General features: G+C 49.6%; 1 protein-coding gene across 5 annotated transcripts in view; it reads right to left on the reverse strand.

Moving 5' to 3' along the window:
* SCNN1B (sodium channel epithelial 1 subunit beta) overlaps positions 1–18,075 on the reverse strand; it is a 78,682-nt gene extending 60,607 nt beyond the window's left edge. For 2 of the 5 annotated variants that reach the window (XM_086375311.1, XM_086375314.1), the window contains exon 1: positions 17,795–17,965. Coding sequence is in view for 1 of the 5 variants with exons in the window: in XM_086375310.1 (XP_086231436.1) it covers positions 17,795–18,068 (274 nt within the window). In the remaining 4 variants the exon portion in view is untranslated. Of the gene's footprint in view, positions 1–7,302; positions 7,589–17,794 lie in introns of those variants that run through there. The other 3 variants (XM_086375310.1, XM_086375312.1, XM_086375313.1) reach the window with 3 other exon arrangements.
* Positions 18,076–18,687: the final 612 nt, after the last annotated feature.

An 18,687-nucleotide genomic window follows, 5' to 3' on the forward strand; every position in this document is an offset into this window, starting at 1 on the left:
TAAAACTCTGCCTTCTAACGCAGGGCACATGGGTTTACTCCCTGGTTAGGGAACCAAGATCCCACATGCGTGTGTCTGTGTTCGGTCATGTCCGATTCTTTGTGACCTCATGGACTGTAGCCACCAGGCTTCTCTGTCCATGGGATTTTCCAGGTAAGAATACTGGAGTGGGTTGCCATTTCCTCCTCCAGGGGATCTTCCCGATCCAGGGGAATTGAACCCTCATCTCTTGCATCTCCTGCACTGCAGGCAGATGCTTTACCACTAGCCACATGCCATGGAGCAACTAAGCCTGAGCCACGAGAGAAGCCCGGGCACCACATCAAAGAGCCCTTGGCGCTGCATCAAAAGATCCTGCCTGCCACAACTGAGACCCAGTGCAGCCAAAAATCAATAAATAAATATGGTAAAAAATGAAGCCAGGTGAGATCCAGCTGATTATTGCTCTTCGGAAATGTGAGCCCAGGATGTCTAGATCTTCTCATTTTTTTCAAGAAATCTAGAAATCCAGATGCCAAAGTGAAAATTTCCTGATTTAAAAAAAATGGCTAGACTTGGACTTTCCTGGTGGCGCAGTGGCTAGGAGTCCACCTGCTAAGGCAGGGGACTCGAGTTTGATCCCTGGTCCAGGAAGATTCTACGTGCCTCAGAGCAACTAAGCCCGTGAACCACAACTACAGAAGCCCGCGTGACCAGAGCCTGTGCTCCGCAACAACAGAAGCCACTGCAGTGAGAAGCCCACACACCACAATGAAGAGGAGCCCCTGCTCGCTGCAACTAGAGAAAGCTCGTGCACAGCAATGAAGACCCAGCGTAGCCACCACAACTACAAAATTGCTGGACTTCCCTGCAGGTCCAATGGCTAAGGCTCCGTGCTCCCAATGCAGAGGTCCCAGGTTTGAGTTCCGGTCAGAGAACGAGAGCCCACATGCCAGAACTAAAGATTTCTGAATGCTAAAACTAAAAAATTCTGCATGCTGCAACTAAGTGATCTTATGTGATGCTATGTGCTGCAACAAAGATCTGGTGCAATCAAATAAATTAAAAAAAAATTACTGTGTGGATGATATAAAACCAGACCTACGGGGCACCAGAACTCAGGTGTTGGGGCAAGAGAGCTGTCTTCTCCCTGGGTGAGCTATCTGAGCTTGGGACAGCTCTGCCAGGCATGGCAAGAGGCATGCAGCAGGGCCTCTAGAAGGGCTGGGAGAGAACTTCTCAGACTCATCTGCATAATGGAATCGCTTGCAGATCTTTGAAATACTGATACCTGGCTCCCGCCTCCTGACAGTCTGATTTACTTGGTCTTGAACGTTCTCTGGGTTAGTTCCAAACTGCAGCAGAGTTTGAGAACCATTGGCCTGATAGAGCAGGCATTGGCAAACAGGACAGGCAGGAACAGTTTAGGCTTTTCATGTCACAGAGTCTCTGCTGCAGCTACTCAGTTCTGGCGTGGGAATGTAAAAGCAGCCAGAGATAGTATTAAATGACTGAGCATGGCTGTGGGTTGTGTGTGTGTGTGTGTGTGTGTTTGTTTGTTTTTTCCCTGGGGCGGTGCTGAATAGCTTGCAGGATCTTAGTTCCCGGACCAGGGATTGAACCTGGGCCATGGCAGTGGAAGCATGGAATCCTCACCACTGGACCGCCAGGGAATTCCCAGCATGGCTGTGTGTTCATTTTCGGTTTTGTTGCTGTTTTTTCTTTCTTTCTTTTTTTTTTTAGTTTTATTTATTTATTTGGCTGTATCCAGTCTTAGGCTTCCCGGGTGGCTCTAGTGGTAAAGAATCCGTCTGTCAGTGCAGGAGACGAAAGAGATGCAAGTTCGATCTGTGGGCTGGGAAGATCCCCTGGAGGAGGGCATGGCAACCCACTCCAAACTCCATGGACAGAGGAGACTAGTGGGCTATAGTCTATGAGGTTATAAAGAGTCGGACACGACTGAAGCAGCTTAGCACGCACACACGCACACCGGGTCTTAGATGGGGCACGCAAGCTCTTTGACCTTTTTGTTTCGGCATATGTGATCTTGTTTCCTGACCAGAGATCAGACCTGGGCCCCTGCATTGGAAGCGTGGAGTCTCAGCCACTGGAACACCAGGGAAGTCCCATAGCTGTGTTTTAATAATCCTTTCTTTATGAATCCTGAATTTTGAACTTCATGTAGTTTGCATGTGTCACAGAATACGATTTTTTTCTCTGGATTTTTTTTTTTTTCCCAACCACAGGAAAAAACCATTCTTGGCTCATGGACTGCACAGACTTGGCCTTTGGGCCATAGTTTGCCAACCTCTGGGCTGGAGGAAATGAATTGAGGGCATGGAGGCTTGGACTGCAGGCCTCCTTCTTCTTCCTGCTATTTACCCACACAATCTCTGAAACCTTAGCAGCACGGGATTATGAAAAGGTTATGTTGACAAGGCCCGATCAAGTATTGACTTGGTCTGGCTCTGGGCCAACAACGTCAGATTAGAACCTAAGTCCTTCATCACCCTGGCAGGATTTCAGGGAGCTGCCTTCCAGTGGGAAACTCTGAGCCCACCTCCCTGGCTGGAGATGTCATTGACCCCTAACATGTAGTGACCATTTAGCTTGACCTGCATCATCTTACAGAGAAGGCAATGGCACCCCACTCCAGTACTCTTGCCTGGAAAATCCCATGGACAGAGGAGCCTGGTAGGCTGCTGTCCATGAGGTTGCTAAGAGTCGGACACGACTGAGCGACTTCACTTTTCACTTTCATGCACTGAAGAAGGAAATGGCAACCCACTCCAGTGTTCTTGCCTGGAGAATCCCAGAGACAGAAGAGCCTGGTAGGAGGCTGTCTATGGGGTCGCACAAAGTTGGACACAACTGAAGCGACTTAGCAGCAGCAGCAGCAGCATCATCTTATTTCCTTCTCACTCCTCAAGAGAGAGAGGACTAGTATATGCTCATGTGTATTATTATACACCCATTTTTAGATGAGAAAACAGAGGCAAAACGAGGTCAGGTGATTTTCCTAAAGTCACAGAGTGAGAGAAATAGAACAGAATTGAATCCATGTCTGCTTGACTCTAGAGGCTGCTCTCATAACCACTCTGCCATATCACCTCTCAATAATCCATCACATCACCGGTCAATATGACACTCAGAGACAACCTTCTCAAGGACAAGCTTTGGGCAGCACACCTGGGCTCTCTGCATCTCACCTCGAATCCAGACACCAACCAACCTTCTCTGCTTTGAGCTGCAGTCAGATCTGGGACGTACAAGATAGATTCTGTGTCCACTCCAGGAAGAGGGAGGCTAGCACAGCGGTCCCGTGTGACTGTGCAGGTTTTGCACCGCACAACTCTTGGGGGTATTGTTCACAACGTATTCTGTGTGAATGGCACCTGTGGATCTGCGGAGCTGGAGGCTGGAGGTGAGATGCTCAGAGCTGCCTGGCCTAAGAGTGGCCTTGGGTGCCCACTATTACTGCCGTTCAGAAACAATTCATCCCAAAGAGAGGCGGCCCCAAAGGGAATGCCACTATAGATGGTGAGGGTTTAGGCAGGCAGCTTTGGGGAGTCCTTTGGGTCTGGGGCAGGGAGCAGCTGGCTCTTACTGGAACCTCCTCTATCCAGTTCGGAAAACTGGATCTTGCTCCCTGATCTCTCTCGGATTGGACTGACCGCAGCTCCAGCTCTGAACTCTCAGCCCCACTCCAGGTGAAAGGTCTCCATCTCTTTCCTCCACACCCTGCCTTGTTGGAAAGAAAGAAGGGCCCTTGAGTGTTCTCTCCAGTGCTGACCCCAAACTGCCCCACACCAGCCCTCCAGTGCCGGTTCTCACACACTGAGCAACACCTGCCCCTGGCTACCCAGGGCTGCAGGGAATTCCCAGCCCAACGCCCCCAGCTCTCCCCTTCACTGCTGCCCTTGCCAGAGTGTTTTCCTGTGTTTGCTTTGCTTTTATGATTTGAGCCAGGCCCTGTGCCAGCACTTTACATGCACCAGCTCATGTGACCCTCGTCAGATCCCCAGGAGGCAGCAACTATGATTACTCTCATTTTACAGACAAGGGCTTGGAGAGATTCAGAGAGGTTAAATCAATACCCAGAGCCACACAGGTAGAAAGTGTCAGAGGTAGGAATCAATTTGGGTCTTTTAGACTTTGGAGCCTACTTCTTTATCTTTCTGGGGGACGAATGTGTCATGTCCTCTAGGTCTGTTTCCCTGCGTGCAGGTTGGGCCTTAGGGCTGGGAAGCCATGCGGGTGAGCATGATGTTGCTGTTGGTGATGATGGTGGTGAAAGAGGAGACGATGAGAATAATGGGGATGGTGGTGATGATGGTGAAGATGCAGCTGATGAGATAAGAGGATGGGATGATAATGATGGCGGTGATGATAATGATGAGGATGGTGGTGACGATGACCATGATGTACCCACTTATAAGGGGGATAGTGCAGACCGCGTGATGCAACTCAGGTCAAACATTGCTCACCATGCCGGTTCTATAATCAGCAGTCTATAAGTGTTGCATCAGCTGAGGTCTCTGTGCTCTAGACCTCCAGAGTGGGTTCCACTGCCTTGTTAAACAAGCACCTTCCTCCTCAAACACTAGGTGAAAGGCATGAATCAGAGACAAGAAAGGGGGAAAAGGGTAACATTTTTCTCTGTTGGTCCCTCCTGTCTCCTGCTAAGTCTCCATTCTTGCCAGCCTCTGAAATCTAGCTTGGCTTTGGAACTGAGTTCCTGGGAGGGAGGCCTGGCCTTGGCTGGTTTCCTGGCCCCCGGGTGGCCATCTCCCCCGGCCTCCAAGGAGATTTGGAGGCTAAGAAAGTGGTGCCCCGTAAGGGGTTTCTGCCCCAGGAATCACAGCCACATGCAAGCTGGGCTCTGGTCTGCCCACTTTCTGTTGGGAGAGATTAGGATCTTCACCCCCACAGTGACCCAGGGGAGGTCCTGCAGGAGTGAAAACCCCTGAAACCTTATACTCCACTGCCAGTGAGTCAACAGCTTTGAGAGCCATTGTCATGGAGTAAAAATTTCTATTCCTCCTCCACACTCATCTGGAAGCCGAGGAGAGGAAGGGTGAGCTCTGTGATCAGACTGCTTGAGTTCGAATCCCAGTCCAACCATTTGTTAGCTCTGTGTGACCTTGGGCAAATGACTTAACTTCTCTAGCCTATTTTCTGATCTGCAAAATGCAGACAACAACCTGTTTCACTGGACTGTTGGAAGAGTATGATGAGATCACGCAGTGAGAGAACTCAATCTCTCCAAAGGTCAAGTGAGGGAGAGGGTACCTTTATGGTCACTGAACAAATTCTATGCTGTAACCCGGCATGTAGAGCACACTTTAAAGTGCCACCTATTATAATTACTGTAGAGGGGAAAGCCACATGGGTCCCACCAACATATATCTAATGAGCCGTATCTTGTGTTGAGAAACTAAAGTCAGTCCATCCCTGTGTACAAGGCAAGCAACCAACATGGATCCCAGGCAGAGCGGCTGCACCTCCTCCAGTGACTGAGATGGTTTGGGGGTTGACTGCAGGGAGGTTTTTTCTAGCCCATTAGATTCTAAGATCCAATAAGAAAACAGCCTCTCCCATCCCAGGCCCAGGCATCAGGGGCCCTAGCGGAAGTTCAAGAGTGGGGGTGAGGATGGAGGGGGCCTCTCAGGATGAGGTGGGGGTCGAGGAGTCTCCTGGGGGCTGAGAGATGCAGCTCACTCAGCTCTGGATCGCCAGGGCCTAGTCCATCACCGGCACTCATCCAGCACCTGTCATTTATTCACTCAACCAATATCATTATCATGCAAGGAGATCAAACCAGTCAATCCTAAAGGAAATCAATCCTGAATATTCATTGGAAGGATTGATGCTGAAGTTGAAACTTCAATACTTGGGCCACCTGATGCGAAGAACTGACTCATTGGAAAAGACCCTGATGCTGGGAAAGTTTGAAGGCAGGAGGAGAAGGGGACGACAGAGAATGAGATGGATGGATGGCATCCCTGACTCGATGGACATGAGTTTGAGCAAACTCCAGGTGTTAGTGGTGGACAGGGAAGTCTGGTGGGTTGCAGTCCATGGGGTCCCAGAATCGGACACGACTTAGCGATTGAACAACAACAAAACATCATTGAGAGTCTACAGAGAGCTGGGGCTATAGCAGTGAAGCAGTAAAAAAAAAAACAAACAAACAAAAACAGACAAAATCTGTCCCCTGAAGTAGTTTAAATCCCTGCGAACTAGTGTCGTAGGCTTCAGGAAACACTCCTGAAATTATTCCCCAATTCTGGGAAATGTGTCTGATTCCTCCCTCCCCTTCCCCCACCCTTTTCCTCCAGGTTCTGCCTTCTATTGGGGGTGGGGTGGAGATTTGCCCAAAGGGTAGGTCGTCCTGTGGCCAGACTGCCACCCACTGTCATCAGGTGTTCGAGGGGTCAGAGAGGGTGAGGCCCAGCCCGGCTCCCGCTCCTCCAGCCAGCAAGCTGCAACCAACCCATCCATCCTCCGCTGGAATATCACCCCTCCCTGGACACACACACCCAGGCCCAATTCTGATCTTTCAACTTGCCCTGAATTCTATAGGAGTTTCAGACTTTTCAGCCCAGAACTCTCCTCCCTTTGCCCCACCCTCATCTCTTTCCAAAGCGGGGCTTGAACAGCATTTCTGGAGTTAACTGGAACAGTAAGAAGGGTGTGGCCCAGGAATGAGGGTCAATTATCTGCTGGCCACAGAGCTAAGGTGCTGGGCTTGCTTAATGACGCCCCTGCAGGACGCCCTATTGTCCCCAGTCCACAGGCCAGGGCTGGGACTCAGAGGTCAAGTACCTCACCCGCAAGGTCACACATAACTGAGCTGCAACTCCAGCCCATTGAACTCCCAAACGCTTAATGGTTACATAAGTGAAAGTCGCTCAGTCGTGTCCGACTCTTCGCAACCCCATGGACTATACAGTCTACGGAATTCTCCAGGCCAGAATACTGGAGTGGGTTAGCCATTCCCTTCTCCAGGGGATCTTCCCAACATAAATGAGTGTCCAAAGAAGAGAATTAAAGCATCTGGGGGATTTTAATACTTAAAACATGGCAGCAAGGCTCTGGGGGACAGGAGCTGTCTCCCCAGATAGCCTGTGGTAAATTAGGACCTCCAAGACCCTCCTTCCACCTGGGAGCACCCAGCATGGGGCAAAAGCATGTCTAACCATTTCACATTCCTCCCAATCTCTAAAACAGCCCTTCCAAAGCTGCCTTCAGGCCCACAGCCTCAGACCCTGAAGGTTCTCTGTGGTCTGTGGTCTCTCTCACAGCCAAACTCCTCCTCACCGTGGCGCAAACCGCTAAGAAAGGACAATAGTGATCCTCCTGGGGTGCAGGGTAGGGCCTTTCAACTGGGGAAATCAACGAACTCCACACACAGACACAGGTAAGAGCGGAATTTCAGGAATCAGCTTGTTTGGGGAGGTTGTGCTCCAGCTCCGGCTTAAGGGCCTTGATGCAACAGGTGCAGGGGTGGCTCCTGAAGGAGGTGTGCCAGGCTTCTCAGGCTGCAGTCCAGGCCTCGGTTTGGAAATGAGCTCCCAGGCACATCAGGAAAAGCGAGGCTGAGGGCCTCCGATCCTCAAGACTCTCGCCATCAGGAGGCACTGTGGGGGAGGGGAAGTTTGGGCTGAAGCTGGGCTCTGTTGTTATCTCTGTGGGGCCTCTTGGGAAAATCCCGGAACCCCCTGGAGCCCCTTACTGCCCCATCCTTCATCAGCTGGGCTCCTGTTACCTTATCTTGGTCTCCCCAGCTCACTCCCCACAACCACCCAGGGAAGTCCTCCAGATTAAGGTCAGTCCCCTGAATCTTTGCTGCTTTGAGACTATTCCCTTTGGGTGAAAAAAAAAAAAATTCCTCTTTTAAAAACAAAAATGCTAAGACTTTCAGGCTTATTTCAAGTCTATTTTCTTAACAATTACTTAGGATTTACTGTGGGCCAAGCATTGCTCTAAGCACTTGACACCTTTAATCCTAGTAACATCCCTAATGGGATGAGAATTATTATTACCTTCAGTTTACAGATAAGGAAACTGAAGCACAGAGAGGTTAAGCTAACCTGACTGAAGTCACACAGCCAGTAAGTGACAGAGCCAGGATTCAAATCTATGTAGGTAAGGAGGCCACAGGTTTAGAACTGCTTCATCTTTGGCGGCTTCCCACCAGCCAAGATGATTTGTCTGACTATTCTGTAATTTCACACTACGGAAATGCATTAAAACTTTTTTTTTTTTTTTGCAAATACAAAGTGACAGAAAAATACAGATGGTGCTTTTATGAACTCCTTATATATAAACTCACTCCACTTGAGTCTGCTGATTTTAATATTTGATCCAGTGGCCGATTCTAGCTTTCTTATCCTCCTAAACCTGACCTCCTACTTCCTACGTTCAAGAGCTGCAGAGCAAGCACTTTATATGGATAAAGGCTTTAAGTTCTTGCAGGATTTCTGTGAGCCAGGTACTGACAACCCATTTTGCATGTGGGAAAACCGATGCTTTAAAGAAGTACACACACTTGACCAAGTACACACAGTGGAATCAAGGACTAGAACCAAAGCAATCTGATATCAAAGCCCTTGTTTTTTTTTTTTTTTTTTTTTTAATCATCCCTAAATTTTTTTCACTGTGACAAAATGCACAACATAAAATTTACCATTTTAACCTTTCTTTTGGTAAAGATTAACATCAACATTCAGGTTGAAACATAATTATCTTACAAAGACTGTAAACTGAAATGTCATCACTGACTTGCAAGGTGCCACACCAGTCCCCTTGAAGCCTTTCCTGCCTGTTTCTTACATCAAAGGAGTAATATCCATTCCACAAAATAAAAATTAAAGTAGCCTTGGCTTAGCAGCAATTACATTTTCAATTTTCCCACCCAGCTAATTGTTTCAAAACTAACTTGCTAATATGCTGTTGGGATAGAAAGAAAGTGAAGTCGCTTAGTCCTATCCAACTCTTTGCGACCCCATGGACTATAACCTATCAGGCTCCTCTGACCATGGGATTTTCCAGGCAAGAATGGAGTGGGTTGCCATTTCCTCCTCCAGGGGATCTTCCCGACCCAGGGATCGAACTCAGGTCTCCTGCATTGCAGGCAGACACTTTACTGTCTGAGCCACCAGGGAATAAATTTATTCATAATAGACGCGAGATAAAGGGTCGCCATTTTAACCATTTTTAAGTGTACATTTCAGTGTCATTATGTATTTCCACTATCGTGCAACCATCACCATTTGTCTATCTTCAGAAAAATGTCATCATCCCAACCAGAATGAAACTCTACCCGTTAAACACAAACTCCCCATCCACTCTTCCTCCTCTGCCCCAGGTAACATCTTTTCTACTTTCTCTCTGCACTTGCCTATTTCAGGCACCTCACATAAGTAAAATCATACAATATTTGTTCTTTTGTGATAAAGGCCCTGCCTGAAACAGTTAATTTCATTTTTATTTGAACACATATTATATAATTTGGGTCACAATCAAAGGGGGAATCAGAGAAGGCAATGGCACCCCACTCCAGTACTCTTGCCTGGAAAATCCCATGGACGGAGGGGCCTGGTAGGCTGCAGTCCATGGGGTCGCTAAGAGTCGGACACGACTGAGCGACTTCACTTTCACTTTTCACTTTCATGCATTGGAGAAGGAAATGGCAACCCATTCCAGTGTTCTTGCCTGGAGAATCCTAGGGACGGGGGAGCCTGGTGGGCTGCCATCTATGGGGTCGCACAGAGTCGGACATGACTGAAGTGACTTAGCAGTAGCAGTAGCAAAGGGGGAATTAACCTTATCTCTAGTATCATGCTTGTTTTAAATAAGGAGAAGGAAGATACATGTGGCTGGATTTTATAACACTAGCAACTGTACAAAGGGAAAAAACATCTAATGGGTACTAAATTGTATGCTTCCTATTCATCAGTTTCCTTCCCCAAGTCAATCAGTAGCACCAGCTTCTAGTGTGCCCTCCAAATCCTAATATGTATATACAAATCTACACATATATATGCATATTGAGTCCCTTTTTCTAGTTATCTACTTTATTTTACTTTAAACTTTTTTTTTCATATTGGAGTATTAACTTATATGCAGAGTACATCATGAAAAATGCTGGGCTGGAAGAAGCACAAGCTGGAATCAAGATTGCTGGGAGAAATATCAATAACCTCAGATATGCAGATGACACCACCCTTATGGCAGAAAGTGAAGAGGAACTAAAAAGCCTCTTGATGAAAGTGAAAGAGGAGACTGAAAAGTTGGCTTAAAGCTCAACATTCAGAAAACGAAGATCATGGCATCTGGCCCCATCACTTCATGGGAAATAGATGGGGAAACAGTGGAAACAGTGTCAGACTTTATTTTTGGGGGGCTCCAAAATCACTGCAGATGGTGATTGCAGCCATGAAATTAAAAGACGCTTACTCCTTGGAAGGAAAGTTATGACCAACCTAGATAGCATATTCAAAAGCAGAGACATTACTTTGCCAACAAAGGTCCATCTCGTCAAGGTTATGGTTTTTCCAGTAGTCATGTATGGATGTGAGAGAAAGCTGAGTGCCGAAGAATTGATGCTTTTGAACTGTGGTGTTGGAGAAGACTCTTGAGAGTCCCCTGGACTGCAAGGAGATCCAACCAGTCTATTCTAAAGGAGATCAGTCCTCGGTGTTCTTTGGAAGGAATGATGCTGAAGCTGAAACTCCAGTACTTTGGCCACCTCATGCGAAGAGTTGACTCATTGGAAAAGACTCTGATGCTGGGAGGGACTGGGGGCAGGAGGAGAAGGGGACGACAGAGGATGAGATGGCTAGATGGCATTACCGACTCGATGGACGTGAGTCTGAGTGAACTCCGGGAGTTGGTGATGGACAGGGAGGCCTGGCGTGCTGCAATTCATGGGTCAGACATGACTGAGCAACTGAACTGAACTGACAGCCAATTAACAAATAATGTGATAGTTTCTGATGAACAGTGAAGGGACTCAGACATACATATACATGTATCCATTCTCTTAAACTCCCTTTTTAAAATACATACAAATGCGCACACACACACACACACACACATGTGGTAGAACACTATACGCTGTTCTATACCTTGCATTTTTCTTATAACAAAACATCCAGGAGATGGTTTCACATTTATTCATAAAGAGCTATTGCTGTCTTTTAATTGACTGCATCATATTCTCTTGCATGGCTGTACTGACATGTACAGTACTTAATTCCCCTCTGGTGGCTGTTTAGCTAATTTCCAATCACTTGCTCTCACACAACACTGAGTCTCTTTGTTCTAACAGAATGTGTCCAATGCAACGATATCCACAGGATAAATTTCAAGAGGTGAAGTGGCAGAGACAGAGGTTGTGAGCATCGTAAATATCAACAGTTTTCCTAACTCCCGCCCCACCACCCCTGCAGAGATTGCCCAATATGTGCTCCCACCAAGGAAGTCTGAGAATCCTGGTGTCTCCACCAGCACTGGGTGTTACCCAGCAATCCGGCACGTGGAAAACAGAATCGACGTGGTTTTGTTGTGCACTTTTGTTTTCAGAGTTGGGCATCTTTTCATCTGTTTGAATTCCATTTGTATTTCTTTTGATGTAAACAGCTGAATCATATCCTCTATTCCTTTTTCCTTCCATTTTTCAAACAGGTGGTTGATCTCTAATTTGTAAGAGCTCTCTATGAAATTAACTCTGTCATAAAAGTGGCATATATTTTTATTAGTTGGACATGACTGGGCTTATGTCTTTTTGTGTGTTATGGTCATGTCAGTTCAGTTCAGTCGCTCAGTCATGTCTGACTCTTTGTGATCCCATGGACTGCAGCATGCCAGGCTTCCTGTCCATCACCAGCTCCCCAAGCTTGTTCAAACTCATGTCCATCGAGTCGGGGATGCCATCCAACCATCACAACTTCTGTCGTCCCTTTCCCCTCCTACCTTCAATCTTTCCCAGTATCAGGGTCTTTTCCAAGGAGTCAGTTCTTTGCATCAGGTGGCCAAAGTATTGGAGCTTCAGCTTCAGCATCAGTCCTTCCAATGAATATTCAGGATTGATTTCCTTTAGGATTGACTGGTTTGATCTCCTTGCAGAGGTCATGTAGAAATAATTAATTTTTATGTAGGCCGACTTAGTAACTTTTACCTTCAAGGCAAGGCCCTTGCTTCTACCCATTAGGCTGTCTGGCCTCTCTGCTCTGATCAGCGATTTGAGGAAGACATGTAGAGTGGGTCTGCTTCTCCCTAGGAGGTCCGCTACAAAACACGATTGTCCAACCTGGACTTGGGCCTGGACACATGATCTCAAGGCTCTGAGGGAGAAGAGACAGCCCACGAAGGCCCCCAGGCACAGGCAGTCTGTAATTGAGGGCTTTCATAATGGAGGGGGACAGCTCCTTAGCTGCCTGGGGCATCCTGCCCTGGAGAACAACTCCTCTGAAAGTCAAATCTTGTCCCCAGATTCTCAAGGTGGGCCCCCTGGAGGCTGTGAGACTAGAAGGGAGAGCAAACTCTCAAGAATAAAAACCCCAGGACTTCCCTGGTGGTGGTCCAGCGGTTGAGAATCCACCTTGCAATGCAGGGGATGTGAGTTTGATCCTTGGTCAGGGAACTAAGATCCCACATGCCTCGAGGCAACTAAGGCCTCGAGCCACAACTCCTGAGCCCATACACCACAACTAGAGAGCCCGTGTGCCGGAACGGTGCAATGAGGATCCCGAGTGCTGCAACTAAGACCGAATGCAGTCAAATAAATAAATATAAAAAAATAAAAGCCCCACAAGGCCTCGGCAACTTTCTTATCTGTAAAGAAATGGTTCTTTCCAGCCTCCTGTGCTGAAGGGGATGTGCTGTTGCTTGGTCTTGGTGAGGACAGAATTCTCACCACCTACCCATTCTTCTAGCTGGAGGTGGAGGCAGGTGGCCAAGGAGGATCTCATTTGAAGGTTTTCTCCAGGTCAGTGAATCTGAAATTTCAGCATTCATGAGAACCATCCGAAGAGCTTGTTAAAATACAGGTTGCTGGGCCATCCCTCAGGGTCTCCAATTTAGAAGGTCTAGATTGGGTCTGCGGAGAAGGCAATGGCACCCCACTCTAGTACTTTTGCCTGGAGAATCCCATGGATGGAGGAGCCTGGTAGGCTACAGTCCATGGGGTCACAAAGAGTCGGACATGACTGAGCGACTTCACTTTCATTTTTCACTTTCATGCATTGGAGAAGGAAATGGCAACCCACTCCAGTGTTCTTGCCTGGAGAATCCCAGGGATGGGGGAGCCTAGTGGGCTGCTGTCTATGGGGTCGCACAGAGTCAGACACGACTGACGTGACTTAGCAGCAGCAGCAGCAGATTGGGTCTGAGAATCTGCATTTTGACAAAAGCTCGAGGTGATGTTGATGTTTCTGGCCCAGAGAGATCCACTAGCCCCGGACATTTTCTCCCTGGGGACCCCCATCTCAGGCTGGGCAGTGGTGTGAGTTCTGGTGAGAAGCCTAGAGCAACATATTCCATCACAACAACAGCAGCAACTGCTCTGTGCCAGGGACTGTGCTGAAGGCTGCATGTTCAATCTCATCTCATCCTCACGCCAAGCCCACCCAGTAGGCTTCACTAGTACTACCACCACTTTCCAATGAGACAACAGGAGGCTCAGAGAGGGGACACGGGCTTTAGAATCAGACAGATCTGGGGTCTGATTTCAGTTCTGCCACTGAACCATAGTCTGAGCTCTTGAGCAAGTGGCTTACCTTCCTGAGCCTCTAATTCATCAGTAAATGGTGACCAAAAAACCTGATTCCTGGGGTATTATGAGGATGAGGGGGAGTGGGGATTACAAGGGCACCTGCACACAATAGATGCAGAAAAAATGTACCTCCCCTTTCCTGAGATCCTCATCCTTTTCTGTCTCCCCAGATTCATCTTCCTGCCTCTCCCTATACTCTGAGATACCTTACCTAAAGTAACACTGGACCATTGTCACTTCCTAAACGTGATCTACCCGGTCATGCTCCCAGGGCTTTGGAAAGGCTATTTCCTTTGTGTGGAAATGCTTTTCTCACTCTATTGCTCCAGAGAAACTCCTATTCATACTTCAAAACCCATCTTAGAAGTCCCCTCCTTTTGTCACTTTCCTTGTAATGTTGTCCTCCTCCTGACCTTGGGCAGAAAAAATATCCAGGATTGCAGCATCTTCTTTGAAGAAAGAGCTTAAAGTGTTACTTTCATTCCTTCCTTCCTCTTTCACTTGTGCTCCCCCAACATTTTATATGGAGTACAATTTGGAATACAAATTGCCCTCCTATAGGGGTCAGACAGGTTACACCACCAGCAAGCATGATCATCATCAACACTTAGTGTATTTCATGCACCTGGCCCTGTTGTAAGAGGCTGAGGTTTGCTGATTCATTTAATGCTGAAAATAGTGTTTGAGAGAAGTGCTGCTTATTATCCCTCTTTTCCATACGAGGAAATCGAATTATAGAAGTGCTAAATTGGATTTCCCTGGTGGCAGTGGATAGGAATCTGATTGCCAGTAAAGGGGACACAGGTTTGATTCCTGGTCCAGGAAGATTCCACATGCTGTAGAGGAGCTGAGCTCGTGCTTCACAACTACTAAGCCTGAGCTCTAGAGGCTGCGAGCAGCAACTACTGAAGCCCAAGCGCCTGAAGAGCCTGTGCTCCACAACGAGAGAGGCCACCGCTATAGAAAGCCCATGCACAGCAACTCGAGAGCAGCCCCTTGCTCTCTGCAACTAGAGAAGGTCTGCATAGCAACAAAGATCCAGCACAGCCAAAAAAATAAATAAATAGAGCAGTGCACAAATGTGAAAAAAATATAAAATTTTCAAAAAGATCAAAAAATTGTCCCCCAAAAAAAGTGCTAGATAATTTGCTTTGATCACACAACTAATCCATGCCAGAGCTGGGATGCAGAAGCTGGCTATGGAGTCTGAGTTACTAACTTTTATAGTATGCTGCTCTTTATGCTTAAGGGGTGGGCCAGCTGGGGACTGTGCCACCCTTGAGGGTACCTGCCCCATGCCAGGGGGCAGCCAAAAGTTAGGGCTGGAGTTGTCAGCTTTTCTGATCCTCTCTTCTCAGGAGGATCCCCAAATCCTAATCTCCCAGCTTTTAAAATCTTGGGAGTAAGTTAGAATTTCAAAAGGAGCATGGGCCTCACAAAAGCTGCGCACAGGTCTGCTTTGCGCGGACCGTGGCTCAGTTTGTTTCTGTATCTTAGCTCAGGGCCAGGTGCACAGTAGGTCCTTTGTAGGTGACATGATACTTCCGGACCCCACTGTGAGTTGGGCGTGGCTCCCATTAGCTGAGGTCTCACCCTCCGTCTCACTCAGCGCTGGGATTCTCTGCCCTGCACTGGGATGTGGATGAGGTCCCAAATGGTGGCCCTGAGTGTCACCCCCTCCCTGGGGCCATTGCTGGGTCTTCTCTGTCCAAGATAAGACTTCCTGCTTTCTGAGTGCTGACAACGTACTAAGTGCTTGGTTTTGTCATCCCACTGACCCACTCAACAGTTCTGGGAGGCTGCCCTTGTTACATCATCCCATGTTACAGATGTGAAACTGCGGCTCAGACACTGGAAGGGAATTATTGCCCAAGCTGGGAAGTGGTGGAGCTGGGACTGTAATGCAAAGAGCTGGGATTCCAGCTTCCCCCAGCCAGCTGTCATCAGAGCTTCCACCAAACTTTTGACAGTCCCGGCCCACAGTCTAGACTAAGGACACTCCCAAGGCACAGCCTGGACCTGGAAAGTCTGTGGTACACAAGGAGGACCCTAGACACTCTAGTCTGTCAGACATGGTTCCTAAGTCCTTCCATTTCCTACTGGACGGTGGGGATGGCATTGCGAGTATGTCTAGAGGAAACTCCTAGACACGGTCTCTTATGGGAATTCTGCCCACTGGGGCCTGGACATCAGGGCTTGTGGCCTGGCTCAATCCCAGGCCTTTCAGCTCAGCAACAACCACAGATAGGGGGTTCAGGGTTTGTCTTTGTCTACAGACAGAAGGACAGAGATGTGTATACGTGCACCTGTGCGTGGCTGTGTGCCTTGTGTATGTGTGCATGGCACATGCGTGTGCAATGGGGAACAGAGAACTTGTCCCCCAAATTCAGATCCTTCAAGTTATTGTAGGGCAAAGAACAAAGAAATCTTATTTCACCCAGAAATGTTAATTTATACAAGAGGTTGAAATATAAAACAGTCATCTGATTTTACAACTTAAATACTCAGCAATAGGCATATCCATGGGCTTTCCTGTGGCTCACAGGGTAAAGAATCCGCCTGCAATGCAGGAGACCTGGGTTTGATCCCTGGGCTGGGAAGATCCTTTGGAGAAGGGAATGGCTACCCACTCCAGTATTCTTGCCTGGAGAATTCCATGGACAGAGGAGCCTGGTGGGCTACAGTCCAGGGGATTGCAAAGAGGTGGATGCCACTGGGGGACTAACACCACTATCACCTGGCAAATCCATGGTGGAAAACAAGGCAGCAGTTAAAATAAATAAGCTGGCTTTATACGCAGCCACTTGGATAACTTTCAAAGCAACTATAACTGAGTGGAGAGGGGTGGCAAGTTGCAGAAGGATGCTGGATGTACTGTACCATTTCTAGGAAACATCCACCCACGTTACTATGCAGCTTACATACTTTCTATGGATACACATCTATGTGACTGCACGGGTGTAAGAAAGACCTAGAAGGAACACCCCAAATTATGAAGGCGGTAACCTTTGGAGGGGGGAGGGCAGGGATTACAGACAAAGGAGATCGGATGAGTGTATATTTCTCCTTGGATTGCACAGTTCAGTGGGCAGGCAGGTGGGGTCATTGGTCATGCAGGGGATGCTTAGGTTCAGGGAACTAGTCACACAAGCCTCCCGCGTGGACTGAGGACTGAGCTGTCGGGGTCAATCCATTGCTTTGGTTGTTCTGCCCTCACTCCAGTGGAGATGGGCAGATGTCTGTGTGTGGGGGGTGGGGGGGGGCGGGGGTGGATCGGGCGTGGTTGGAGGAGCTGTCCCGCCCCCTGTGGATGGAGAAGCTCTGTGGCTTCCTCCCTAAACCTCCCCCGGCCTCAGTTTCTCCCTCCAGACTAGACGACAAGGTCCCGCTTCAGCGGCACACATTCTGCCCCCAACCCCGCCCCCACCCCTGCCCAGCCCACCCAAGTGTTGGCTTAACGCTTCTCTGGGGAACAGAGACCAGGGCCTTCGGAGCTGGCCTCCCCCGCGCTGGGCAGTCTCAAGGGGAACACTCATTGAAGACACGCCTGTTCCCCAGAGGGAGGCTGGTCGAGGAGGCTAAGGTGAGCGAGCTCTGCGGTCAGACTCCTCGGGTCCAAATCTGGGCTCAGCAACTTGTCCCAAGGACCCAGGGAAGCTGCTCCGGCCTCTGGCCCTCAGTTTTCCCCTTTGTTAAATGGAAACACCAAGAAGACACCCTAATTTCAGCCACGCGTTGTGCGTCCAGGCGCCTAGCTCTCAGGTGTCGCTGTTGTCACCCTCCCAGAGGACCTCGCATCCCGCCCCTTCGGTGCCGAGGACGCCGCCGCCCTCTCGGCCGCCCCCGACGGCGCACTCATCCGACACCTCGGCTCGCGTCCAGGGGTCTTCCCCTCTCCATCCTCCGCGGCGGTCGCCCTGCGCCCGAGGCCGGGTCCCAGCAGTGCCGCCGGGGCGAGCGCCGAGCGCCCTCGGGTGGGAAACGGCTGGGCGGGCGGCGGGGAAAGCGCGGAGCCCGGCGTCGGGGTCATACCTGCTTCCCGCGGCGGCTCGGGATGCGTGCGGCGGCGGCGGCGGCGGCTGGCGGCGGCGGGCGGGCGGCTCTGGCGGCGGCGCCGCGAGCGCGCGGAGACACAGACGGGGAGGGAGCCGGCAGCGGGGCGGGGAAGCCCGGGAGCGTGGCGGGCGGGGCTTGGCGAGGCCGTTGGTCGGGCCACCGCACCGCCCGGCTCCCCGCGGCCCTTCTTTCTCCCTCTGCCCCCAAACGAGCTCCGGCCTCGCGCGCTCCCTTGTTCCCGTGTCCACATCCATGTCTCCCCAGCTCATCCACCCAGACCCTTGCGCACACACCCCCGCATTTCTCCTCCCACATCCAGACGCGTGGCACAGATCCGTACACACAGACCCCGTCATCCGTCATCCTCGTGTTCCCAGACAGACCACTGTCCCAGCAGCACACACATGCCCTGCACAGAGCCCCAGCCTGCCCCGCGGCGCACCTGGACTCAGGGCGCACACCTGTCCAATCCTGCCCATCGCATCCCTAACCCGCCGCAGGCACAGAGTGTCCTCGGGGCGATGTGAGGACTTCCAGGAGTTTGCATAGGAACCGGCTTCTGCAACTCATTTCCCTGCCCCTCACCGGAGCTCTGAACTCCCTCTCCCGCACCTTTTGCTTTCTCAGTGATCTTCTGCTTCCTGTCCTTGGCCACCTGCTCCAAGGTCACTCTCAGATCCCTGTCAGCCCATGAGGGCCCCATTTGTTTGGACCTCTGGCTTCCTCCCAGTGACACCCACTACATCTGTGCTGCAGCCTCAGCAGCTGCTAGGCTCCTTTCTCTAATCCTCACTTCCTTCCCTCTTCCCATCTGGTCGAAGTTGCAAGGACTATCATTTCATGTATCCATTTCACGTGTGCATGGTAAA

This window comes from Bos grunniens, chromosome 25 (genome assembly GCF_055505025.1).
Source record: "Bos grunniens cultivar Pamir isolate PY7600 chromosome 25, Bosgru_T2T1.0, whole genome shotgun sequence".
Lineage (NCBI taxonomy): Eukaryota > Metazoa > Chordata > Mammalia > Artiodactyla > Bovidae > Bos > Bos grunniens.